The 27,489-nt window shown below is 39.1% G+C and overlaps 3 protein-coding genes across 5 annotated transcripts; 1 reads left to right on the top strand and 2 right to left on the bottom strand.

Annotated features, from left to right (window-relative positions):
• Positions 1–486: 486 nt before the first annotated feature.
• Positions 487–3,862, bottom strand: LOC130429696 (gastrula zinc finger protein XlCGF8.2DB). 2 transcript variants are annotated; one of them, XM_056758410.1, is made up of 3 exons: positions 3,631–3,862; positions 1,784–1,921; positions 487–1,650 (listed from the first exon to the last, which is right to left on the bottom strand). In XM_056758410.1, exons 2-3 carry the CDS (start codon positions 1,866–1,868, stop codon positions 581–583), a joined length of 1,155 nt encoding a protein of 384 aa, XP_056614388.1. In that variant the 5' UTR covers positions 1,869–1,921; positions 3,631–3,862; the 3' UTR covers positions 487–580. The 2 variants fall into 2 exon arrangements, with proteins under 2 accessions (XP_056614388.1, XP_056614387.1); XM_056758409.1 differs by lacking the exon at positions 3,631–3,862 and adding an exon at positions 2,878–3,070.
• Positions 3,107–18,857, top strand: ampd2a (adenosine monophosphate deaminase 2a). Its single transcript, XM_056758406.1, is given in 22 exon segments — positions 3,107–3,191; positions 3,412–3,473; positions 3,766–3,868; positions 5,198–5,290; positions 9,150–9,280; positions 9,397–9,527; positions 10,235–10,262; positions 10,264–10,304; positions 10,680–10,791; positions 11,376–11,562; positions 11,632–11,764; positions 13,459–13,548; positions 13,620–13,749; positions 13,838–14,032; positions 14,116–14,247; positions 14,319–14,482; positions 14,576–14,702; positions 15,721–15,884; positions 16,172–16,292; positions 16,644–16,817; positions 17,579–17,689; positions 17,763–18,857. Coding segments are annotated over 20 exon segments (2,481 nt in total). The 5' UTR covers positions 3,107–3,191; positions 3,412–3,473; positions 3,766–3,864; the 3' UTR covers positions 17,976–18,857.
• Positions 18,803–27,138, bottom strand: eps8l3a (EPS8-like 3a). Of its 2 annotated transcripts, XM_056758408.1 has the most exons (20): positions 27,024–27,134; positions 25,894–25,973; positions 25,756–25,820; positions 25,073–25,137; positions 24,833–24,991; positions 24,617–24,769; positions 24,474–24,535; positions 24,300–24,394; positions 24,099–24,229; positions 23,910–24,021; positions 23,026–23,096; positions 22,871–22,945; positions 22,642–22,787; positions 22,415–22,568; positions 21,913–21,947; positions 21,729–21,828; positions 21,551–21,652; positions 21,374–21,465; positions 19,818–19,950; positions 18,803–19,525 (listed from the first exon to the last, which is right to left on the bottom strand). In XM_056758408.1, the coding sequence occupies exons 2-20, from the start codon at positions 25,953–25,955 to the stop codon at positions 19,496–19,498; spliced, it is 1,842 nt and encodes a 613-aa protein (XP_056614386.1). In that variant the 5' UTR covers positions 25,956–25,973; positions 27,024–27,134; the 3' UTR covers positions 18,803–19,495. The 2 variants fall into 2 exon arrangements, with proteins under 2 accessions (XP_056614386.1, XP_056614385.1); XM_056758407.1 differs by having other exon boundaries at positions 24,617–24,991; positions 27,024–27,138.
• Positions 27,139–27,489: the final 351 nt, after the last annotated feature.

Here is a 27,489-nt window from a genome sequence, read left to right as displayed (position 1 = left end):
TCTTGAATCAAGATGCATTGTCTTGATGAGCAAAATGACCCTAGAAAACAGGGCTAAAGAATATGAAATTTAAGTGAATTTATGCTTAAACGAGCAAAAAATCTGCCAATGGGGTAATAAAAAAAAATCTTGAAATTAGTGATTAAGAAAAAAAAAAATCAAGATTATTTTCCTTACCCCATTGGCAGATTTTTTTCTAAATTACTAATTGAATTCACGCTCCATCGTATTGCTTATATTACAAAAATTCTAGAGCAGAACACAAAAGAAGACATTTTGAAGAATGTTGATAACCAAACAACAGTGATCTCCATTGGCTTCCATTGTATGAACACAAATACCCTGAAACATTTCTCAAAATATCTTCTTTTATATCATTTTTATTTTTTCGCCCAATCAATGTACACTGCATTTACATTTAGTCATTTAGCAGACGCTTTTATCCAAAGCGGCTTTCAAAGATGAACAATAGAAGCAAAAATGTGCAACAAGACACTACACATCAGTGCCTTTAATTCTACAACAAATAAATATCATTAATGCAAGAATGACAAGAAAATCCCACATTTGACGAAGACGCTCAACTGTGACGCTTTCTCACATGTTTCAGTAGATTTCTTGATTTATTGAAGCCCCTCCCACACGTAGAGCAGTGAAAGGGTTTGTTTCGAGCGTGTACTTTCTCGTGCGTTTTCAGGGTCGTGGTCCGAGCGAATGTCCCGTCGCACTGTGAACACTTGTACGGTCTCTCTGCGCTGTGAATCTTCTCGTGGTCTTTCAGTTGACTGACGGTGGTGAACCCTTTCCCGCAGTGGAAACACACGTGAGCTTTGACGCCGGTGTGTCTGTCCTGATGCTTCTGTAAACAGTCCAGCCGCGCGAAACTCTTTCCACACGCCAAGCACACGTAAGGCTTCTCGTCGGCGTGAATCTGCAGGTGTCGCTTCAACCCTGACGCCGAAACGAAACATTTGCCGCATTCCTCGCAGGTAAACGGGTTTTCTGCCGAGTGCGAGTTCAGGTGATCTTTGAGACTGCTGGCATGCATGAACCTCCGTCCGCAGTGGGAACACACGAAGGGTTTCTCTCTGGTGTGGACCCTCGTGTGAACCTTCAGCTTCTCCGTGTCCATGAACTTCTTTCCACACTCGTGACACGTGTGCGGTCTCAGGCCGCTGTGGATCCTCAGATGTCTCTTCAGGTTTTGGGGATGTTTGAATCGCTTTCCACACTCGGGGCACGCTTGCGTCGTCACTTCGTCGTGAGGTTTCTTCTCGGCGTGGAGCAGCGCATGTCTCTTGAGGTTTTCAGGACGCGTGAAACTCTTCCCGCATTGGTGGCACGCGTGCGGCTTCTGGCCTCCGTGGGTCGCTAGATGTCTCATGAGGCTTTCGGTGCGAGCGAACGTGCGTCCGCACTGAGGGCACGCGTGCGGTTTCACTCCGGTGTGAATACTCGCGTGTCGCGTAAGATGATGTTTAGCTTTGAAACTCTTCCCGCAGTGACCACACGTGTGCGTTTTGCCTTCCGTACTCTGAGTCGTGTTTTGCGAGGAATCATTTATATGCTGAGAGAAAATAAATGAATGAAAATGAAGTTTCTCCTCCGCTTCATCCAGTTCTGCATTGTCCTCGTTCAACTCCAGCAGGTCTAAATTGAACACGTGAAATTATCAAACGTTAAATTCAAGAGAGACTCGTATGACATGAATTGCAAACCGTGTGTATTGTTTTGAGATCAATGCATCATAACGTTGACGAAGACTTGAGAAATTAACACAAACCTCTCTGTTCCTCGGTGTCTTCACATTTTATTCTGAAGGGTTCTGGTTCGCTCATGTTCTCCTCTTTAACACACACTTTCCTCATAGATTGCGGTAGTATCTTTGTATGCACATCTCGACTTCAACACTTATGGGAACCTGATTTGACAAAATCAAAAGGCAGCGTTTGAACATTTATCGGCCTTCTTCATTAACACATGAACACATTTAGGCTGGGAAACACTGCAGTATACGATAGCACATGTACACTCTTAAAAAAGGTGCTTCAAAAGGTTCCTCGATGCCATAGAAGAACATTTTGGTTCCATAAAACCTTCACGAAAGTTTCTTTGTGGCGAAAAATGTTCTTCGGGTTACAAAAAAGTAAGAAACAGATGGTTCTTCAAAGGTCCTTTCGTTGTATGGTTCTTTGTGGAACCAAAAATGGTTCTTCTGTCGGCGCCAAGTGGTCCAGTGGACTGTGCACCGACATAGTCCATCGACCCGAGTTCGAATCACGGCTTGTGGTCCTCTCCCGGCTTCCAATTCCCTCTCTCATCTCTCATCCCATGATTTCATGTCTCAGTCTCCACTGTCCTATTCATACAAAGATGCAAAATGCCCCAAAAAAGGTTCTTCAATGGCATGACTGTGAACGACCCTTTAAGCACCTTTTTTTTTTAAAGTACATCTAGGAGACGTCTGGCATTTGCATCTGCAAGATGTATTTTTTGCGTCTCTGAGACGTCAGATAGACATCTAGGAGACATCTGTAAGATGTTTGTGATTTAGAATGGATGTAAAACTGCTCTTTCTAAGATGTTTAGCAGATGTTTCTACACAGAAGACGTTTTCAAGATATTTAGCAGACGTGTATACTATGTTAATGTTTAAAAAAGCGGTATAGTTTGGTGTTTTGAAGCATACCATAGTAAACACTATAGTAAATTGACATTTTACGGTTTCCTATAGCAGATAGTGCATATACCATGTTGTTGTTTTATTGTAGGTAAGATGGAACGGCATTCTATGCTATTAAGGGCAATTTTACCCACGTGTACATTTGCGTCATAGTTTAGTGTAATTGGTAAAATATGTAGAGTTTGGGGTCTTACCTGTCAGTCACGTTTCATTGTTATTGTCCTTCAATTATAATCGCGTTTTATATTAAATTATTTCAATCCACGCGCCCACAAACTTCAGTTAAACGTCACGTACTCCGAATCGATATGTTTGTTATGATAAATAAATATAACGGCCTTCAGTACATTGAAACGTTATCGTGCGGTGCAGCTGACAGACCGGAAGACGGGATTTCGAGGTAGCCACGCCCACTCTCGTGACGTCAACTGGGGTCCGTATCATTCGGAACTCATCATCTCGAGGACCCTTCGAAGTATACTTCAATATTTGAAGCTTTACAAATGTGGTAAACCTAATCTTACTTCTGTTATAAAGAAATAATAAACAAAGAGTTTATAACTAAAACAAGGCGTTTGTCTGCGTTGATTGTATTGATTTATTTTTTTAATCTGACATATATATCTGTTAAATGTAGTGTTGTAGTGGTTATAGCTAATAATAAAAGGGATATAAATCCACAGGACTCTGTTTGAAGACATTTAACTTAATTTTGCATTTTATTTCAGCGGAAGCAAACGCGCCGTTATCAGATTGTGTGTGAACAGCGACATCTGCTGCTGACGAGACGGTAATTCAGTTCATAAAAGAATATAAAAACACATTAAACATGTACCTTTACATCTCTATATAATGTTTTTTTTAAGAATATTTTACTTGGTGTCAGTTAAAGGGCGTGTCTGTTCATTCCCGGTCTGTTTTATGATATCGTGATATGAGGGGTTTACCGTGATGCTGCGGTCCCTTTAAATGACTCCATTGTTTCGGCTGAAGTTCATCAAAGTTCGTGAAAAACTCAAAAGAACCGAATCGTGTTTCATTCACAGATGTTATAATAAAGTGTCTGATGTTTGTGTTGACAGATAAACGTCATCGACTCATGTTAAACACGAAATAATTTATATTCATATAATCATCAACGTCATCATCAACGTCATCATCATCAGCGGAACGACTCAAACATGAGTGAGTTTATAAAACAACACTTGACAAAACTGAATAAATAAACATACACACACACACACACACACACACGTGCCAGTTATGTCATTTAAGAACATTAACCATGGTTTTACTATAGTAAACCGATACTTGTGTAGTATAATAACCACATGTTTACTATAACTTATATCATATCCGTGTTATTACATCAAAACTTTGGTTGATTTCTGGTTACCATGGTTTAACTAAACTAACCACATTTATTGTGTTATTTGCATTAAAAAGGTATTTTTAAACATATGCGTACAACACCACACAACAATATATAATACTGAATCGTACATGCAACACAATTATACACAATGATAATATAACACAATAAAGTACATGATGCAACCCTGCACAACAGTACACAACAATATATAATACTGAACCGTACATGCAACACAATTATACACAATGATAATATAACACAATAAAGTACATGATGCAACCCTTCACAACAGTACACAACAATATATAATACTGAAGCGTACATGCAACACAATTATACACAATGATAAAGTACATGATGCAACCCTGCACAACAGTACACAACAATATATAATACTGAACCGTACATGCAACACAATTATACACAATGATAAAGTACATGATGCAACCCTTCACAACACCACACAACAATATATAATACTGAAGCGTACATGCAACACAATTATACACAATGATAAAGTACATGATGCAACCCTGCACAACAGTACACAACAACACAAGACATCACACAGTGATACACAATGATACTATACAACAATATGACCGCACTTTCTTCAAGTTTTGTGTTATCATGTACAATAACTATAAGCCATGAGTTTGTGTGGATGCTAGTGACCTTTGACCCTGATGAGGTGAATGTTTAACCAAAGTGTACGACAGTGTAAAGTCCTGACAGCAGATCTGATGATAGCATTATATTGTCATCATTTTCTATGTATGGTGTGTTGTGTCAGTCAGTGATGTTGTGTGTCTGGATTGTATGTTATGCGTGTTGCGGTTTTATCTGCACACAGTAAGCACACTTCAGTGATAGTGTGGAAGTATGTCAAGACATTAGAAACACTCTCAGTGATCAGTCATTTTGCTGCATGGTTGCCGCAGCAACACATCAGATGGGGAATCCTCTGCCCCTCCCCTCAGAGCCTGTCGTTCCCTCACAGGCCACGCCCCCACCACTGCGCTAAGACATCCCCAAGCTCCGCCTCCTCCTCTTATATGTTCCTGCTTTGCTGGTAGAGTCTCAGCTAGCTCTCTCTCTCTCTCTCTCTCTCTCTCTCTCTGCATCCGTCCCGTGTGCAGTCAGCAGCATGGAGTCCAGCGCAGCTCCAGCGCAGAGCAAAACCACAACTAAACCCTACAAGAGAGGCAGTTTACAGAGCAGCACCAGACCTGGTGAGTCTACCACAGGCCGACACACAGAGAGAGAGAGAGAGAGAGAGAGATAGACAGGGTGGGGTGTGTCTATATCAGATCAGTGCAGTAACACATCACAGCTCCACACTAGAAGAGTTTGTGTGTGTATGTGTGTGTTTGCGTGCGTGTGTGTTTGTCTTATTAAATATGCTGAACAGTTGGTCATTTTGATCTTTTTTTTAATATATTTTAGTTTAGTAAAATCATTTTTTCATTTACTATTTTAACATTACTATACATATGACCACTTTAATGTAAATGTGTGATAGTCGTTGCCATAACAAATGTTGCAGTATAGAAATGTATATTTTTATAACAATACAATATTTAAATACGTGTTCTTATTTATTTGTCTTATATTTTTTGAATAAATTATATATGCTATATAAATATTGATACATTTAATTATAAAGATTTAATAAATGTTTATATAGAATTTAGCATTTGTTTGTTATTTTATATATACATATTTATTAATGACTATTTATTTTATAATAACACAATATTTTAAAAACCTATTCTTATGTATTTGTATTACATTTTTTTAATAAATTCAATATATTCTGATTATATATATATATATATATATATATATATATATATATATATATATGTTTATAAACATTTATTTTTATAACAACACAATATTTTAGAAACATATTTTAATGTTTTTGTCTTACATTTTTGGAATAAATTATATAGGCTTTGTAAATATTGATAAATGAAATCTTAAACATTTAATACATTTTTATATAGAATTAATCATTTATATTCACTATTTTAGTTATTTTATATATTTATGTATATATCTTTTATAACCATACATTATTTTAATACATATTCTTAAATATTTGACTTATATTATTATATTATATATATTATTATATTATGTAATTATAAACATTTAATACATATTTTAATAGAATTTATAATAATATATATATTATATATTTATTTTAGATTTGAAGAATACCAAATAAAGAATATCTTAAGAAGAATTTGCTTTATAAATATTGTTATGTGTATTTCTCATATGTTTCTTTTGTAATTGTTTATTTGTAATAATGTTTGCACACATGATGGTTTACTTGCGTGTGTTAAAACAGGTCAGCGTGTGGTTTGGGGTCGTCCTGTTTTCACCGTACGTGTCGATCACACAAATACATGAATGACATATGAGTTCAAGCTGAAAGTGGAGCTCTGGGAAGATGACGTCTGTAAACACACAACACATGATAACACACGTGTGTAACCACACTGGATCTTATCCACTGTGTGCAGCTGTTGAAGAGTACACGCGTGCATCATTCATTCTGAGATCAACCCCATAATACTCACATTTACCCATGAGTCATGACCTTCTTAAACCCTTCAGTTGTGTGTGTGTGTGTGTTACAACAGTCAGGTTATAAACATCAGTTTGTCTCAGTTCCCATGAATTCCAGCGGCTGGTTTTCCCAGCATTCCATTGGTTCATCTGAACCCCCCCACTGTCTGGATCATAGACCGACCCAACACACACACACACACACACACACACATACACGCACGCACACATACACACACACGCACACATACATACACACACACACACATTCATTCACATACACACGCACACACACACACACACACACACATTCATTCACATACACACACACACAAACACGTATAATTAATGTGTATTTACACACATGTGTGTCATCTGTTAGTGACACTGATTGTTGTTGTGTCATGTGCAGGTGTTTCTGTTCAGTTTTTATGTACAGTGATCTTGATTGTGATTGGTGGAGGTTTATGGTCAGCTGACTTTCACTCTCTAAATGCTAGATTCTCTCTATACAGTATAGTTTCTGTTTAATAATCTCTCTCTCCCTCTCTCTCTCTCTCTATCTCTCTCTCTCTCTCTCTCTCTCTCTCTCTCTATCTCTCTCTCTCTCTCACTCTCTCTATCTCTCTCTCTCTCTCTCTCTCTCACTCTCTCTCTCTCTCTATCTCTCTCTCACTCACTCTCTATCTCTCTCTCTCTCTCTCTCTCTCTCTCTCTCTCTCTCTCACTCTCTATCTCTCTCTCATTCTATCTCTCTCTCTATCTCTCTCTCTCACTCTCTATCTCTCTCTCTTCTCTCTCTTCTTTCTCTTTCTCTTTCTCTCTCTCTCTCTCTCTCTCTCTCTCTCTCTCTCTCTCTCTCTCTCTCTCTCTCTCTCTCTCTCTCTCTCACTCTCTCTCTCTCTCATTCTATCTCTCTCTCTATCTCTCTCTCTCTCTCACTCTCTATCTCTCTCTCTTCTCTCTCTTCTTTCTCTCTCTCTCTCTCATTCTATCTCTCTATCTCTCTCTCTCTCTCTCTCTCTCTCTCTCATTCTATCTCTCTCTCTATCTCTCTCTCTCTCTCTCTCACTCTCTAAGCGTTTTGAAAGCAGCTTTTCCTTCAACACTCCGCTTGTTTGTAAGCAGTTTTCTGTCTGGGGGTCCTTCCATGGTTTCCTTCCCAAAGCTTATTGTTTCTCCAAGGATTTTTACGGCAGATGATCGGGCTGGAAAACTGCTGACATTTGCTAGGCTACTAGAAGTTGATTTTCAGGTTGCTGGTAAAAGAGACCTCTATCAGATTTGCATTAAAGCTGATTATTTTGATGTCATCCAAAACAGATGTGACACAAAATGGAGAGAATTTTTTAATGTTTCCTCGGATATCTCTCCTTCTTGGAGGATTTTCTACAAGGGTCCTCTTCCTAAACGGTCAGGAGATTTACAGTGGAGGATAATGCATTGTGCGTTGCCCACCAACACTCACGTCTCCAAGTTTAATGCAGATGTTTCATCAGGTTGCCCTTTCTGTCCTGCATTGGAATCTGTTTTCCATGTTTTCACAGAGTGTTTTAGACTGGTATCGCTATTTACTCTGTTAGAAAGATTAATCTGTAATTTGGGTTTTGTTTTTAACAAGGTACTTTTTGTTTTTGGGTGCAAGTACTCACGAGCATACATACGACAGTGTACTGTGGCTAACTTCATTACTGGGCAAGCCAAACTAGCCATATGGAAGTCTGGCAGGCTAGCTGCTGAAGGGCGAAACGTGGATGTTCTTAAATTATTTACTGCTTTGGTGGAATCAAGAATAAGGGTGGAGCACAGATTTTTTCAAATGACTAATAACTTGCTTGAATTTGAATTCAAATGGTGTGTAAATGGTGCTATAGTGTCACTTTGTGAAGATGGAGAGATATTGTTTCATTGGTGATGTTCAAAGTGTTTTTTTTTTCCTTTTAATATATATATATATATTACTTTTAATTCAATTATTTATGCATTTTATACGTTTATTTTCCTTCCATTCTTCCCCTTTGATGTCTTTTGAATAGATTGTTTTGTGATAAGTAAGACAACACAAATGCTAATAGATGGTTTAATAAAGTGTGTGTAAAGTTAAAGTCTCACTCTCTATCTATCTCTCTCTCTTCTTTCTCTTTCTCTTTCTCTTTCTCTCTCTCTCTCTCTCTCTCTCTCTCTCTCTCTCTCTCTCTCTCTCTCTCTCTATCTGTCTCTCTCTCTCTCTCTCATTCTATCTCTCTCTCTATCTCTCTCTCTCTCTCTATCTCTCTCTCTATCTCTCTATCTCTCACTCTCTATCTATCTCTCTCTCTTCTTTCTCTTTCTCTCTCTCTCCCTCTCTCCCTCTCTCTCTCTCTCTCTCTCTCTCTCTCTCTCTCTCTCTCTCTCTCTCTCTCTCTATCTGTCTCTCTCTCTCTCTCTCATTCTATCTCTCTCTCTATCTCTCTCTCTCTCTCTATCTCTCTCTCTATCTCTCTATCTCTCTCTCTCTCTCTCTCTCTCTAGATTTGTCTGGTTCTTCAGATCACAGGTCGTTGATGTCTCAGCGTTCTCTGCCGGGCACACCTGTCACTCTCACACATCTGCCTGTGGATCTGAGAACATCAATGGACGGAAAATACAAGGAGATCGCTGAGGTGTGTGTGTGTGTCTGTGTGTGTTTCTGTGATGTGGGTGTTTATAACATGAGTGTGTGTGTAAAACTTCTTAATGATTCTTACACAACGTGTGTGTGTGTGTGTGTGTGTTGTAGGAGTTGTTGGTGAGGAGTCTGACAGACAGTGATATGCGTTGTGCTCCGTATGAGTTTCCTGAAGAAAGTCCAATAGAACAGCTGGAGGAGAGACGACATCGTCTGGAGAGACAGATCAGTCAGGACGTCAAGTGAGACACACACACACTCACTCACACACACACACACACACACACACACACTCACACACACACACAAACACACACACACTCACACACACACACACTTATACGGAAACAACAGTTTGAACCAATGAGATTCAAATGTGGGCGGGGCTAAAATTGCATCATTATTTTAGAGTGTGAGAGAGTTTATATTGTCGTGTGTGAACTCAAAACATCACACACACTATCTCCAGTGAAACACAAATTGTTGTGTGTGAAATCATCACGACATTCTTCTCACACACACGCAGACACAACAAACTGATGTTTTCCTGTACTTCATGTGTTTGCTTTGGTTTGTTTATCACACACACAAACACGCACACTCACACAGGTACACACACACACAAACACGCACGTGCACGCACACACACACAGGTACACAAACACCCACTTGCACACAGATCCCACACAAACATGCACACAAACACGCAGGCGCACTCACACACAATAACGCTCACACAAACACTCAGCCACAAACATGCACACGCACACAGACTCACACACAATAACGCACGCACACAGAAACACACACTCACAGGTGATGTTGTGGTTGCTTTTCATACTCAGCTGCTTTTTAATTTGTGCGTGTGTGTGTGTTTACTCACTCAAATCTGCTGCTTTGCCTCACAAACCCCCCCGTCCCCAAACTCCGCCCCCTCACCCCCCCTTAGGCTTGAGCCTGAGATTCTGCTGAGAGCCCAAACAAGACTTCATGAAAATAGACAGCGCTGCTGACCTGGAGTGAGTGTCCAGCCGTCTGTCTGTCTCTCTCTCTCTCAGTGTCTCTCTCTCACTGTGTGTGTGTCTCTCTCTCTCTCTCTCTCACTGTGTGTGTGTCTCTCTCTCTCTCAGTGTCTCTCTCTCACTGTGTGTGTGTCTCTCTCTCTCTCTCTCTCACTGTGTGTGTGTCTCTCTCTCTCTCAGTGTCTCTCTCTCACTGTGTGTGTGTCTCTCTCTCTCTCTCTCTCACTGTGTGTGTGTCTCTCTCTCTCTCAGTGTCTCTCTCTCACTGTGTGTGTGTCTCTCTCTCTCTCTCTCTCACTGTGTGTGTGTCTCTCTCTCTCTCAGTGTCTCTCTCTCACTGTGTGTGTGTCTCTCGTGATGTGTTGTGTGCAGGTTACTGAAGGACAGTCATGAGGATTGTGTGGATCAGCTTAACGTGGAGCGAGAGACAGTTATGGAGAGACAGTTTCAGCGCGTGTCAATCTCAGGAGAGGAGAAGTGTGGGGTAAGACACGTATATATAAAGTTAAAACTTTAGTAACAGGACAGAAGAGTTTCATTGTTATTTTGTAAATATAAACCGTTTACCAGTTTAAAAGTATTACATATTCAATTCAATTGTACTTCATATCTTCACTTATGATTATTATTATGATTTTAATCTAATCTTTATTTTACGTCGTTTAGCTTCACATTAGTGCTGTCGTAAAATGGCGCTATTGACAATAATCTGGAAATTAAAATTTAATTTCTGAATTTATCGTGATATCATAAACGATTTAGCAGTAACAATGGTTACAAACGCTCTCTCTGCCTTCATACACTTTTATTTTAAGAGTGATTCTTTGATTCATTTATTTATTATAAATACAGAGATAATATCCTTGTTGTAATATTTTTGTGTGGTGAAAATTGTATATCATGACAGCCCTGCTTCTCGTGAATGTAAAAGATTTTTTGTTGTTTGTATGAATATATTTAACTCATAAATCACTTATGGATTACAGATGTTTTATTGTCTAGTGTAAACGTTTTGTCTCACTGTTGTGTTGTTGACTGTCTGTGTGTTGTGTTTGTTGTTGTGTTCAGGTGCCGTTCACAGATCTGGTGGACGCAGCGAAGTGTGTTGTGAAAGCTTTATCCATCAGAGAGAAGTACATGAGTGTGTCCATGCAGAGCTTCTGTAAGACCACCGCTAGATCACTGCAGGAGATCAACAACACAACACCAGACGTCCACTTCTGTCACGACACACATCACAGCCCGCTGGACTCAGGTAACACACTCACACACACACACACATAGAAGAGAGACCTGTGCTGATGTCTGTCTGTGTGTTCATCAGTTCACCCGCCCGTGTCAGACACTCACCCGTATGACGGACAGGACATGAAGAATCTGCCGTCTGATGAGGGCTACAGCTGCAGGATGATTGATGGAGTCATACATGTGTACACTGAACACAACACCACTGACAAGTGAGTGTGTGTTAGTGTGTGTGTGTGCGTGTGTGTGCACATAATGTGTGTGTGTAGGTGTGTGTGTGATATATACATGTGTGTGTGTGTGTGTGTGTGTGTGTGCATGATGTGTGTGTGTGTGTGTGTGTGTGTGTGTGATATATACATGTGTGTGTGTGCATGATGTGTGTGTGTGTGATATATACATGTGTGAGTGTGCATGACGTGTGTGTGTGTGTGATATATACATGTGTGTGTGTGTGTGTGTGTGTGTGTGTGTGTGTGTGATATATACATGTGTGTGTGTGCATGATGTGTGTGTGTGTGTGTGTGATATATACATGTGTCTGTGTGCATGATGTGTGTGTGATATATACATGTGTGTGTGTGTGTGCATGTGTGTGTGTGTGTGTGTGATATATACATGTGTGTGTGTGTGTGTGTGTGTGCATGTGTGTGTGTGTGTGTGTGTGTGTGCGTGTGTGTGTGTGTGTGTGTGTGATATATACATGTGTGAGTGTGCATGATGTGTGTGTGTGTGTGTGTGATATATACATGTGTGTGTGTGCATGATGTGTGTGTGTGTGATATATACATGTGTGTGTGTGTGTGTGTGCGTGTGTGTGTGTGTGTGTGTGTGTGTGTGTGTGTGTGTGTGTGTGTGATATATACATGTGTGTGTGTGCATGATGTGTGTGTGTGTGTGTGATATATACATGTGTGTGTGTGTGCATGATGTGTGTGTGTGTGTGTGTGTGTGATATATACATGTGTGTGTGTGCATGATGTGTGTGTGTGATATATACATGTGTGTGTGTGTGTGTGCATGATGTGTGTGCGTGAAATATTTATGTGTGTGTGTGGTGTGTGTATGTTTGTAAATGGCGTTGTGTGTGTATGTGCAATATGTTTTTGTGTGTGTGTGTGTGTGTGCTCGATGTGTATTTGTTTGTGCATGATGTGTTTATGTGCCTGTGTCTGTGTGCGATGTATGTGTGTGTGTGTGTGTGTGTGATTTATGTGTGTGCGCGATGTGTAATTGTGTGTGCTCAATATATGTATGTGTGTGTGCGAAGTGTGTGTTTGTGTGCACGGTATATATATTTGTGAGCGATATGTTTGTGTGCGTGCAATATGTGTGTGCCATGTGTGTGTGTATGGGCGCGATGTGTGTTTGTGCGCTCACGATATGTGTTTGTGCATAATATAATTTTGTGTTTTTGTAAGTGTGTGCACGCTATATGTGTTTGTGTGTGTGCGCGCACGCACTTGATATATGTGTGTGCCATGTGAGTGCCCAGTATATGTGTGTGTGTCTGTGATATGCGTGTGTGTGTACGTTATGTTTATATGTGTGTTTGTGTGTGTGTGAGGGATGTTTGTGCATGATATTGGTGTGTGAGATATGTGTGTACGCGTGCGTGCGTGTGTGTGTGTTGCGCTTAATTCAGCAAATCCTTATTTTTAAATGACCTTATAAGGAACATTAGAACACATTCCAAGTGTTATTGTGCTGATGTGTTGTGTAGATAGTGTTGTTCCTTCTGAGGTCACATTCAAGTCAACATCTTGTTATCTGTTCTTCACTACAATACAGGTCTTCATTCCTGGAACATTAACTTACAAAGACTACACAATCTGAATGTCATAAGCTGTGTGTTGTTGTTTTGTGTAGTCGTGATGATTGTTTGAAGTGTTGTTGTTGTTTACAGGAGCACAGAGTTAGATCTTCTGTATCCTGATCTGAATGAATACATCGCTGATATGAACGTCATGATGGCTCTGATCATCAACGGCCCCGTGTAAGTCATTACCCAGCATGCATTGCTCTCAGACGTGTGTGCGCGTGTGTAACACTTGTGTGTGTGCGCAGGAAGTCGTTCTGTTACCGTCGGCTGCAGTATTTGAGCTCAAAGTTTCAGATGCACGTTCTTCTGAATGAGATGAAGGAACTGGCGGCGCAGAAGAAAGTCCCACACCGAGATTTCTACAACATGCGCAAAGTAACAATACACACACGCACACACAACTGTTAAAGTACCGCACACAACATCTGCATTCACACCCTGTGTGTGTTTGTGTGTTTGTCAGGTGGACACTCACATCCACGCCTCCTCCTGCATGAACCAGAAGCATCTGTTGAGGTTCATCAAGCGAGCGATGAAGAAATATCCTGATGAGATCGTGCACATGGAGGCCGGCGGAGGTCAGACGCTCATGGAGGTGTTCCAGAACATGAACCTGACGGCCTATGACCTCAGCGTGGACACGCTAGACATGCACGCGGTGAGACGCACACCACACACACTCACGTTCACATCGCCCCCCCCCGCCGAGTGTGTGTGTGACGTCTGACGCTTCCTCCTCAGGACAGAAACACTTTCCATCGCTTCGACAAGTTCAACTCCAAGTACAACCCCATCGGAGAATCCATCCTGCGCGAGATCTTCATCAAGACCGACAATCACATCCACGGGAAATACTTCGCTCATATCGTCAGGGTAAGCACACGCACAATATGTGTGAGTTATGGATCCAATGTGAACGTGATGTGTGCGGTATGTGTGTACAGGAAGTGATGTCAGACCTGGAGGAGAGCAAATATCAGAACGCTGAGCTGCGTCTGTCTGTGTACGGCCGGTCCAGAGACGAGTGGGACAAACTGGCTCAGTGGGCCGTCTCACACTCTGTGTACTCACACAACGTCCGCTGGCTCGTCCAGATACCACGACTCTTGTGAGCAGGAAATGACATCACCTATGTGTGTGTGTGTGTCGCTGCATGTGATTGTGGTGAGATCATCACTGATGTGTGTGTGTGTTTGTGTAGTGATGTTTATCGCACAAAGAAGCAACTGGCAAACTTCCAGCAGATGTTGGAGAACATCTTCATGCCTCTGTTTGAGGTGACAATCAACCCCAACAGCCACCCACAACTACACCTGTTCTTACAACACGTGAGTAACACACACACACACACACACAACTACACCTGTTCTTACAACACGTGAGTAACACACACACACACACACACACACACACAACTACACCTGTTCTTACAACACGTGAGTAACACACACACACACACACACACACAACTACACCTGTTCTTACAACACGTGAGTAACACACACACACACACAACTACACCTGTTCTTACAACACGTGAGTAACACACACACACACACACACAACTACACCTGTTCTTACAACACGTGAGTAACACACACACACACACACACACACAACTACACCTGTTCTTACAACACGTGAGTAACACACACACACACACACACACAACTACACCTGTTCTTACAACACGTGAGTAACACACACACAAACACACAACTACACCTGTTCTTACAACACGTGAGTAACAACACGTGAGTAACACACACATACACACACAACTACACCTGTTCTTACAACACGTGAGTAACACACACACAAACACACAACTACACCTGTTCTTACAACACGTGAGTAACACACACACACACACAACTACACCTGTTCTTACAACACGTGAGTAACACACACACACACACAACTACACCTGTTCTTACAACACGTGAGTAACACACACACACACAACTACACCTGTTCTTACAACACGTGAGTAACACACACACACACACACAACTACACCTGTTCTTACAACACGTGAGTAACACACACACACACACACACACAACTACACCTGTTCTTACAACACGTGAGTAACACACACACACACAACTACACCTGTTCTTACAACACGTGAGTAACACACACACAACACACAACTACACCTGTTCTTACAACACGTGAGTAACACACACACACACACACACAACTACACCTGTTCTTACAACACGTGAGTAACACACAAACACTCACAAACACACTGCACAAATGTAAGCTCATGTGAGTCTCTTACACATATTACTATAAGTCTATGATTATGTCAAACTGTGTGTGTGTGTGTGTGTTCAGGTTGTGGGTTTTGACAGTGTTGATGACGAGTCTAAACCGGAGCATCACATCTTTAATCTGGACAGTCCGTCTCCTGCTCGCTGGTGTGAAGTTGATAATCCACCTTATTCATATTATCTGTACTACATGTACGCTAACATCACCGTCCTCAACCACCTGCGCAGGTACACAACACACAACACACACACATCATGTGCTGAATTCACCCAGAATATTACACTTTTATTTATATTTTAAATTAGCTTTCATTTTTAGATTTTATGTACATTTGAGTTATTTTGTTATATGCTAAAAATATAAATAATTGATTTTCTTTTATTACATTATTGTGTCATTATAGCGCTTAAACTTGTTTTGGTTTATTTGGTTCATTTTAATGAACAGAAATGTTTTATTTTGAGTCCACTTAAACCACGTTGTGTTCACCTGACCCTCGACCCTGTGAGTGCAGGAGGCGGGGCTTCCACACCTTCGTGCTGCGACCTCACTGCGGGGAGGCGGGGCCTATTCATCATCTGGTGTCTGGATTCATGCTGTCAGAAAACATCTCGCATGGACTGCTGCTCAGAAAGGTACACACACACACACACACAAATACACACTCAGGCTTCACATTTGACTCCTACTTTTACAAAAGAACTTGTTCCAGCCAGCGTTTCAGCCTCCATTTCTATTGATCCTGACCAATCACCTTCCTCTCATCTCTGTCATTAGCTGTAAAAGGCTCTTGACATAGGCTGTTATTTTCCAGAAAAGTTAAAGTTCTTACATCCTCAAAAGACACTCTGAGCCGCAGAAAAAGACGCCGGTATTTAAAAAAGCGCTCAGGATTTACACGGTTTACTTCATAAGATTATAATGTGAAACAGAAAACACATGAGATGTGAACACAGCCTAACCCACTGAAGTGTCTGTGTGTGTAGGCTCCAGTGCTGCAGTATCTGTACTATCTGGCTCAGGTGGGCATCGCCATGTCTCCTCTGAGTAACAACAGTTTGTTTTTGAGTTATCACCGCAACCCTCTGCCTGAGTATCTGTCCCGCGGGCTCATGGTGTCTCTGTCCACTGACGACCCGCTGCAGTTTCACTTCACTAAGGTGTGTGTTGAGCTCCTGATGTGTGATGTCACAGCCTCAAGGACATCACACACGCTGTGTGTTCTGTGTGTGTGTGTGTGTGTGTGTTTGACTGTGTGTTCTGTGTGACTCTCTCTGTGTGTGTGTGTGTGTGTGTGTGTGTGTGTTTGACTGTGTGTTCTGTGTGACTCTCTCTCTGTGTGTGTGTGTGTGTTTGACTGTGTATTCTTCTAGTGTGTTTGTGTGTTCTTCAAGTGTGTGTGTTCTTAATGTGTTTTTGTGTTATTCGTGTGTATATGTGTTTTTCGAGTGCGTTTGTGTGAGTGTGTATTTGAGATAATGCAACAACAGACAATGTTTAAAATGTTTTGTTTTGTCAAATGTAGTTTTTGAGCCTGTGGATGATTTGTGGTGTTGTGTGTGTGTATACATGTTCTTCGAGTGTGTGTGTGTGTGTGTATATGTGTTCTTCATGTGTGTTCTTTGTGTGTGTGTGTTTATGTGTTCTTCGAGTGTGTTCTTTGAGTGTGTGTGTATGTGTTTATGTGTTCTTCGAGTGTGTGTGTTCTTGAGGTGTGTTCTTCAACTGTGTGTGTGTTCTTCGTGAGTGTGCGTGTTCTTTGAGAGTGTGCGCTTTTGTGTGTGTGTGTGTGTGTGTGTGTGTTTGAGATAATTCAACAAGAGAGAATATTTTTTTAAATGTTTAAAATGTTTTGTTTTTGTCAACTGTAGTTTTGATGCCTGTGGATGATTTGTGCGGTTGTGTGTGTTGTGTGTTTCAGGAGCCTCTGATGGAGGAATACAGCATCGCCGCTCAGGTGTGGAAACTGAGTTCATGTGACATGTGTGAATTGGCCAGAAACAGTGTGTTGATGAGCGGATTCTCACACAGGGTAACACACACACACAACTCAACACACACACACATGTTTGTCTTCATCTGTTCAGTGGTTGTGTTTCTCTCAGGCTAAGAGTTATTGGTTGGGTTCTGACTATGATAAAGAGGGTCCAGTGAGCAACGACATCCGGCGCTCAAACGTCCCAGACATCCGTGTGGCGTACAGACACGAGACTCTGTGTGAGGAGCTTCATCTGATCACACAAGCCGTCCGCACACAAGAGCTCCACAACATCCTGGAGGAGGAGCTGTCCTTCACTCCTGTCCAATCAGCACCCTAGACTGCACGTGACCCCTCCCATCCCTCGCCGGTCCAATCAGCATGCTAGATGACTGAATCAACATTCCAACATTTCCTCTCTTTAAATGAACACGTGTGCATGTTTAGAGATGTTTAAGCTGTGTGTAGAGATACAATATATATACATGTGTGTGTCATTACTCGTGTGCGTTAACGTTTCATCTGTCATCGCTCTTATGTTTAAACAATGGTTTTAGAGAAAACCTTTTATTTGTTTTTTAATTCACTTTAGCTTTGAATCACTTAGCATCGTGTCAACTGACTGTCATTGTAGATTGTTAGATGTAGTAGAATTTTTAGTTGTTTTTAAAGTTTATTTTTCACATTTCTGAGTGATTTCTGCACTATAGATCTCTATTGAAGCCCATTATTTTTTGAAGTTATAATTATGACAAGTATCACATAATAATGACTTTTAAATCTTAAAAAAACCCAACCCTGGCACAAACGGGCTTCCATAGATCTCAAACTCATTGATATATATTTTTCTATGACATCTAATGTGAAACCCCGATCTTTACAGCACTTTCCTCCAATGAAAAGTTCACTTTACTGACGAGAAGTTTTTTGTTTTTTTCATGCACTAGTTATTATGTTTGACCAGACTTTTATTTTGTATTTTGTTTTTATTTTCCGATGTGTGCTTTAACGTGACTGTTAATCACTCCAAACTGTGAATTGAACTCCGCCGAAAAATGAACATTTACTTGTTGGACAAGCCTGGGATCCACGTTCTGTTTTCAGCGTAGTTTCACTTTAAAGTTTTCTCTAATGTATGACGATAATAATGAAGAAAGATCAAATGTGCTATTGACAGCATGATTTATTAAAACTAGACCGCAGACCAAAGCATGACACACATGACATGACAAACGCTGTCTGTTATTACACTAACAGTTCACTGTGAATGATGTGCTGACAGTATTACACTCAATAAAACCTCAACGTCATGTCTTCTGTGTCAGTGTTGGGTAAGGTACTCTGAAAAAGTAATTCATTACTAGTTACTCATTACATATTCAATAGTGTAATTAGATTACTGTACAAATTACTCTGTCCAAAAACTATTTAGTTACTCATTACTAATTACTTTCTATATCATACATCAATCTTAGTTAAGTGATTAAAGGATAGACATGAAACGGCTTATTTAATTCGTTCAAATAAATAATATTAACTGACCAAAGTATTACAAATGTGAGAATTATACATTAAAGCACAGATTTTAAAGTAAGACTTTGAATTTTGATGTCAATTACACTATTGCACACGCATATATTTCACAAAGTATTTAGTTTAATTACATCAAAAGTAACTGTATATTACAGAAAACATACGAGTAATCCCTTACTTTACTTTTTCAAGGTAAGAGTAATTAAATACAGTTACTAATTACTTAGTAACTAGTTACACCCAACACTGTTCTGTGTTTTATATGTCACACATATCAACACTGTGAGAAATAAGATTGATTCAGCGTGATGATGTGTGTTGATCAGTTCAGATCATTGGAGTCACTGCACTGGCCATCTGAAGAGAGGAGATATAACATCACATCACATTGATTAAAATCACACTGTAACCATTCAGATGAAGCACATTTTTGGGTTTAAAAATGAAAGTTCATTTTGTTTCTTTGCACTATTCAAGGCATGAAAAATTTGCATTCATTTTGCTATTTTCACAATATTTTGATGGAAGAAATGACACGTATTCACAAAATGAAATAAAGAAAAAGCTTCATTTTGCCTGAACACACCTCTGTGAATATTAAAGTAAAGTGAATATAAATATGTGTTTGTGAATAATGTTGTGAACTCACAGCGAGGGCTGATTTCACATTCTGCAGTTGATAGTAAACTCTTCCGCCTTCCTCTGGACACACCACTTTCAACTCATCACGTGTCATTCCCAACAACATGGACCCGCTGAGACCCCCTAAACAACGAATAGTACTGAGACACACAGAGAGAAAAGATAAAGAGAATAGCAATATGAATAACAACGTGAAAAAAGCGCAAAGAAATTGCTAAAAATCAAAAGTGTTAAAATAAAAAAAGCTACAATGCAAAAATTTGGGGGAAAAATGCTAAAAAAATTACAAAACTGGTCAATTAAACTAAATTGCTTCAATTCAATTAAAATAGCAAACACATACATTATGTTAAAAATTTAAATTGCTGAATTAAATAAAAAAACCTGTACGAATAAAAAGTGCATAGAATTAAACAAAATGCCTAAATTAATCAAAATTGCTAAAGAAATTAATTAGCTAAAAATTGAACAAAATTGCTTAAAAATAGGGATGAAACTATATCAAAATCTCACTTCACGATAATACCTCGGTATAAAGTCCACAGTACAGTATTTATTATAATATTTATAATGACAAATGATGACTTGTAAACGTGCCATCAGCATCCTCTTTCTTTATCCTCCTATCATAACTGTTGCCTAGAGCTATTAGTTATAGTATGAGACGTGTCAAATGACCAAAATAAAACTTGATCAAATAAAATAATTCCACCAGATGGACTTTGACAAAGGGAACATCTATTATTATTTTCAAACATTTTCTACGTAGTGTTATAGGAAGACCTAAAGTTGTGACCGCCATAATATTGAGGCAATCTTGCTATTACGATAACATTGTATTGATAATATTGTTATAATTAAACAAAATCAATTAAAAATAAACAATATCGCTAATATTTAACAAAATTGCTTAAAAATAAATTTGTTAAAATCTAGTGAAATTGCTAAAAAATAAACAAAATCGCAAAAAATAAACATAACTGCTAAAAAAATAATCTGGTAAAAAATAATAAAATAACTAAAAAATAAACAATATCTGCAAAAGTTAACGAAATGTCTTAAAAATAAATTTGCAAAAAATTATAGCAAAATTGCAAAGAATTAAACAAAATTGTAAAAAATAAAAAAACTGCTAAACAATAAATTTTCTAAAAATTAAACAAAATTGCTCCAATTAAACAATGTCGCTGAAAATTAACAAAACTTCAAAAAATATAACCAATTGCTAAACACATGTAATTTGAAAATTAAAAATAACTCTGAATATGACTAGAACTTAAAAGAACTGTTGTACAGGATGTGTATTTTGACAGTATGCTTTCTATCACATTACCAGACAGACATTATATCCCACAATACAATGAGCTTCATTCGCCCTCTTGTGACCAATCAACTGGAAGTCATGTTTAAAATCTTTCTTTAGTTTTGCATATTTTTAAACAACAAAAAAGCATCTAAATGTAAACGATATATTTCTGACATGCTAACGTAATGTTTGTGACGGTTACTGTGTTGAAGAATGATGTTATAGAGTGTGTACAGTAGTGATGACTCGACTCTCACATCTTACTGAAGGCCTTGTGCTCCAGCCAGGCGCGCACCTCCTCCGGTCCAGATCTCTTGTTGAGTACGGCTGCAGACGCAGACACATGTTCCTGCAGGTCATGAGAGGACACCACAATGATTCACAACACACATACACACCGACATACACATACACACACAATGACAGGTACATACACTCTTCTGCTCGTCCAGAGACTGAAGCATGTTGTTGGGCACATGACCGACCCGACCCAATCGATTCCTCACCTTCCACCACTGCTTAGACATGTCCAACAACTACACACACAAACACACACACACAATTAAACTCATTAAAGCTCTCTTCTGACTCTTGTGTGTGTGTTCAATTCACCTGTAGTTCTTCTCCTTTACTGACTGTAAGTTCTCGATCATTACGAGCCGTGAAATCAAATTTGGCTCGCAGGTAACTCATAGCCGGCTCCTCTTCTGCACTACACACACAACACAACACAAAACACACAATAAGCAGTATAATGTCTTGTATGAGTGTATATTAATGGGTGAAATATGTGTACCTTTGTTGTGTTTGTTCCTGCCATGGTTTGTAACTCTACACAAAGGCAAAAAATAAAATATACAAAATATATTAAAATATTTAATCAGATTTTATTTTTTCTAAATATTTTAATTAGAGCTTTCAAACGATTAGTCGTATCCAGAATAAAAGTTTGTGTTTACATAATAGATGTTTGTGTACTGTGCATATTCATTTTGTATTTATAAACACAAAAACATACATGTATTGATTAATTTTATCGATCATTTAAATTATATATAAATATTTTTTTATTATTTTCCTTAATTATACATGTAAATATTTTCTAATTATGTTTACATGTACTTGTATATTTACAAATAAATTAATTTATAAATAAATGTGTATTCATTTATATTTTTCTCAATTTATACATGTATGTTTTTGTGTTTATAAATACAAAATGAATATGAACATTACACAGACATGTATTATGTAAACACAAGGATTTATATGAATATTTTGATGATGTGTGTTTATACCATTTGTCGTGTGACAGCCTGTGGTTGTGGTTCTCTGTTGTGGTGTGTGTTTGTGACGGTGGTTTCAGGGTTTCTGATCTCTGGAGGCGTCCAGCCGTCATCAAACACAGGTGTGAATGTGGGAATAAATTCATCATCCTCCGGCCACTTTGTGCTACAACACACACACAGTTTAAACACTTCAGCTTGTGTGTTTGTGTGTGTGTGCGCATGTGTGTGTGTGTTACCTGGGGATGTTCCAGGGGTCTCCCAGCGACTGCCACAGTTTGTCTTCTTCAGGTGTCGCGTGTTCACTCAAGAGCAAAACACACTGAGGTTCTAACAGAGGAGCAACAACCGTCTGCGGGAGATCTTCACCACACTGACACACAATCTACACACATACACAATGTTATTAAACTCTTCAGGTGTACAGACAGACGTGTGTGTGTGTGTTTGTGTGTGTGTGTGTCTCACCAGGTGTAGTATAGTGAAGAGACAGTGTGTGAGATCAGGAGCGCTGGGGTTTTGTATCTTGTTGTTTAGTTTGGCCTGATGAACACAAAACACACACATGAACAACAACACAATCACAGACAACATTAAACACACAACAGGTGAAGTTCACACACCAGAAGATTAAACGCCATCTTGATCTTCTGAAGACACACAGTGAACTCTTCATCTGACGCCATTCCCTTCACTGCAACACACACACACACACATTAACAGAATCTACAGCATTAAGGTCAAAGTACAGCGGCTGGATTCACAAAAATGATCTTAAGACAAAAACATTAAGTTTGTAATAATGTTAAATGATTAAAAACGTTTTCTTGTGAATGAATGAACGCCTTTTTTTAAAGAACTTGATCATTAATATACATCATAATAAGAACAGCTTTATTCAAGAATTTACAACCAAAATATGCTTTTATTATAGGCACAGGCTCCCCGTGACCCGGGGTAGTTCGGATAAGCGGTAGAAAATGGAATGGAATGGAATATGCCTTTATTTATTTGTGTAGTCTTGTCAATATTTAGATTGTCAAGTTGTGTTCTTTATACATTTTTTTTGTTCATTCTGGTTTACATTTTTGGCTATTTTGTTATTTCTTTCATTTTTTTAAACATTGATATTTCATAAATATATATCATTTAATATATATGTAAAGTGTATTATTATAATGAATACATTTGAATAATTAATACGATACAATATTCATGTTTGTTTATTTATTATATAATATTAAAATATATCAATATTACATTAATAATATTTCATTTATCTTCATTTCGGTTTTGTTTTCACTTTATTTCTGAGGCAACGTTTTATATACCAAGTTTTCCAAGTTTAGTTTATTTTAGTCCATTTTATGAGATTCAATTAACTGAATATTTAATAAGTTATAGTTTTAATTAATGATAATAACCCAGATTTATTTACTGATATATTAATATTAAAATGTGTGGAAGGTGAATCATTCCTCATGACGTAGTTGCGCACATCTCTCACCTCTCTTGTTTCCCTTCTTCTTCTTCTTCTTCTGTTTATTTGTCTTTGGAGCGACAGCTGTCACTCTGTCAGCGAACGCCTCGATGTCATTAATCAGATGATTGAGAATGTCCTGAACACACACACACGTTTACTTCAGCCGAGTCTTCACATCTCTATGATGTTCATCTGAGTTCTGTGTGCTCTCACCACATCTCTGTCTCCTTCTGTGTACGGCCTCTGAGGGGGCGGGGCTGGGGCAGGGGGCGTGGCCGGAGAAGGGTCTATCTGGATATACGTAGACGTGTTTCTGGAGAGGGGCGGAGTCTGGCTGTCATCATCTGCAGAAACAAAGTAACGTTGATGAATGATGCTGATGGTTTTACTCTTTTAGTTTCGATGTGACGTCACCATAATCTGGAGCGCTCCAGTGTTCTGGAGGTTTCTGTGGGATCATCTCCGGCGCTGCGTTTCGTCTTTGTCGGATGTTTCCCGGAGCATTTTTACTGTGGAATGACAGCGTTTGTGTTCATGACATCATCACGAGCCGAGCGTGAGTATAGAGACGTGAAACGAGCCGCTCACCTGGTGATCTGACTCTGTCTGTGGTGCAGGAGACGTTCCACTTCTTTCTTCAGATAATCGGCCTAAAGAACATATGACAAACAGCCATCATGTGACGTGATGTGTGACGCGTGTTCTGACGTGTGTGTAAGTTGTGAACTCACCCTGAGAGATTCACACTGAAAGAGAAACACGCTGATGACACGACTGGTGTCGTTCTGAACACACAGAGTCAAGAGAGAATCAAAAACACCTCCGGCGTCCAACACGGCCCTCAACTCCACAACACTCCTGAAGGACCACGACTCCAGCTCCTCCTGAACACACACAAACACATCACAACACCACACATCAGTCATCTGAGCACTCAGGTGATTCACCTTTGTCTCGATGTCTTTGAGGAGCAGCGCTCCGTCTCCAGTCTCCAGAAGAACATCTTGACCCCACACACGACCCGTCGCCTCCAGAAACTTCAGTCTTTCCACAACATCATCTACAGAAGAGATCTGCTGACCGTCCAGCTCACACGTGAACAGATGCTGCAGGTCAACACAACACATCATCATCTCATCATGACACACGTGTGTGTGCGTGTGTGTGTGTGTGTGTATGTGTTTTACCTCCACACGGAACTGACAATCAAGCATCTGTCTGTTTATAGAGTCAGTGTAATCCTTCCTCTGCACTGTACACAAACACACACACACACAATGACAAAAAAATCATGAGAAACACGGCAAAAATATTACTATGGCAAATATGAGTATGGCCAAACCAAGGCAGGGCAAGAGGAGACCAGACCAGACAAGACATTTAAATAATAAGATAAAATATTATTTAAAGTAGAGCTTCAAAAGTGTTACCCCATCTTTAAATAAATAAAAAAAGAAAAGTAAGAAAAGAAAAGAGAAAGCAAAGGAAAAGAAAAGGAAAGGCAACGAAAATAATAAAATAATAAAAAAACATTTAAAGTGGAGGTTTAAATGTGTTACCTCATCTTCAAATAAAAATAATAAAATAAAATATATAATATAAAAACTAAAGGTAACAATTACATATATATAATAAAATATAAACTAAATATAATTGTATTTAAATAATACAAAATAATAAAATAACTCTCATGCCCTGATGTCATTCCAAACTGTTATGGCTCAAAATATCCCACATCTATAAATATCACACAGTTATGTCATTACTAACACAGTGTTGTGATAACTGAGTTAATAAATAACATCCTGATAATCTCATGACTGTGCAGATGTGACTCTGACAGAAACATTTGATAACGTATTAAACTCACAGTATATAGATTTAGCGCTGGGTCTGGATAAACTGGACATCACAGAAGAGTCATCAGTCGTGTCACTGGAGGAAAACAACATCATCACATCTGATAAAACACACACTTGATGTTTAGATGAAAGGGAATGAGTCTCACGTCGAGCGCAGAGATTCTGCGTAACTGCCGGTCCAGCCGTACACACTCGAATCTCTATACATCTTACCAGATCACAACTCCTACACACACAGACACACACCAGAAACACAACACGTGAAAGACACACTTCAGCTGAAAATGATTCATCCTCATGTCATTTTAAATCTGTATTATGTTCTGCAGATCACAGAAGAAGATATTTTGAAGAATGTCGATAATCAAACATCTATTGACATACACTGTATGATCAAAAAGCCCCCCCCGAGACATTTCTCAAAATATCTTCTGTTGTGCTCCGCTGAGGAAAGAGTGGTACACTTGTTAGTCTTACGGATGTTTAGTGTTCATGATGTGATGAACTCAGAACATTCACCTGCAGGTTTATGAGCTTGTAAACAATCATGTGTAATCAGCACGAGGAGCGGCCGGGTGGACATTAACCAACCTAACCCTGTTACCATGCCAACCATACAGAAGACCCTCAGCTACAAGGGGCTGTTATGCAGTGTTCACACCAAATGCGAATTAAGCGATTTCCTCACGTAAATAACTTACAAAGCGCGATTGCCGCAAAGGTTTAAAATATTTGCCAGATCCCGTCACTCACCAGAAATAACAAACGTTTCCTGTGAGTAATAAAGAATGTGGAAGAGGATTGTTCGCATGTGGTGTGAACCCAGCATTAGTGTACATGTACATTTCAACTAAACAAAAGAGATTGTCTAGTGTTCAGCTTTGAGCCGAAAGAGTTTTGTGTTAATCTTATTTATACACACTTAACATTGACATTTTTACATCTACTAAAATGTTTTTAATCTGGTGGTTTAATTTACTTAAAGAAAACGTAAAAGTGAACATCCACTATAACAACGACTAAATGAGAAAACACTCCATCTTAATGTTACAAGTATTGATCTAGTAAAGAGTTAGTAGTAGACATTCTACGTTCACTAGTATTAAAGCTAAAGAACAAACAAAAGGCTGAAATGTAAACTACTCTCATACTAATTTACACATAAGAAAGTGGGCCAACTTTGTCCAAAGTACTATTTAAACGGCACTTTCAAGCATACTAATGATATTCTTATACTACATGTATACTTGAAAATAAACTTAAAGTAAGTATTTACCTGTGTGTGTGTTAGATCATGTTCAGGAATCAGACTGGAGTGTCTGTCAGACACACGAGGGGCAAAGTCTGATCAGTGCTTAAGAAGCTCAGGTGTGACAGCACAGGTGCAGGTGGGAGGAGACAGACAGGAAACATCCACAGATCTGACAGACCGTGACAGTAAACACGCTCTGAGTGTCTCATGACAGCTGCACATGTTCAACATCTGAGGTCTGCGTTTAACACATCAACAGTAAAACAACAAACAACAGACATTCTCTGACTGAAAGAACGCTTTGTTTTTCTGAGATTCCCCCTAAATATAACACACACACACAGTGATGAAAAATACATGAGAAACACAGCAAAAATATTATTATGAGCGTGGCCAAACCAAGACCAGACCAGACATTGAAATTATGACATTAAATTACTTAAGCGGAGATTAAAATTGAGTTTGTTATCTCACGTTTAAATAACAATTA

The sequence above is a fragment of the Triplophysa dalaica genome, chromosome 10 (genome assembly GCF_015846415.1).
Source record: "Triplophysa dalaica isolate WHDGS20190420 chromosome 10, ASM1584641v1, whole genome shotgun sequence".
Classification (NCBI taxonomy): Eukaryota; Metazoa; Chordata; class Actinopteri; order Cypriniformes; family Nemacheilidae; genus Triplophysa; species Triplophysa dalaica.
This window is presented reverse-complemented; position numbering and strand designations above follow the sequence as displayed.

Excerpts from the sequence above, each read along its gene's own strand:
- eps8l3a (XM_056758407.1), bottom strand. The coding sequence starts at position 25,955 with ATGTATAGAGATTCGAGTGTGTACGGCTGGACCGGCAGTTACGCAGAA. Across the intron at positions 25,138-25,755 it reads CAGCGCTAAATCTATATACT|TGCAGAGGAAGGATTACACT; the intron begins GTGAGTTTAATA and ends GTTTGTGTACAG. Across the intron at positions 24,230-24,299 it reads CTGGAGCGCTCCAGATTATG|ATGATGACAGCCAGACTCCG; the intron begins GTGACGTCACAT and ends TTGTTTCTGCAG.
- LOC130429696 (XM_056758410.1), bottom strand. The coding sequence starts at position 1,868 with ATGAGGAAAGTGTGTGTTAAAGAGGAGAACATGAGCGAACCAGAACCC. Across the intron at positions 1,651-1,783 it reads AGACACCGAGGAACAGAGAG|ACCTGCTGGAGTTGAACGAG; the intron begins GTTTGTGTTAAT and ends TGTTCAATTTAG.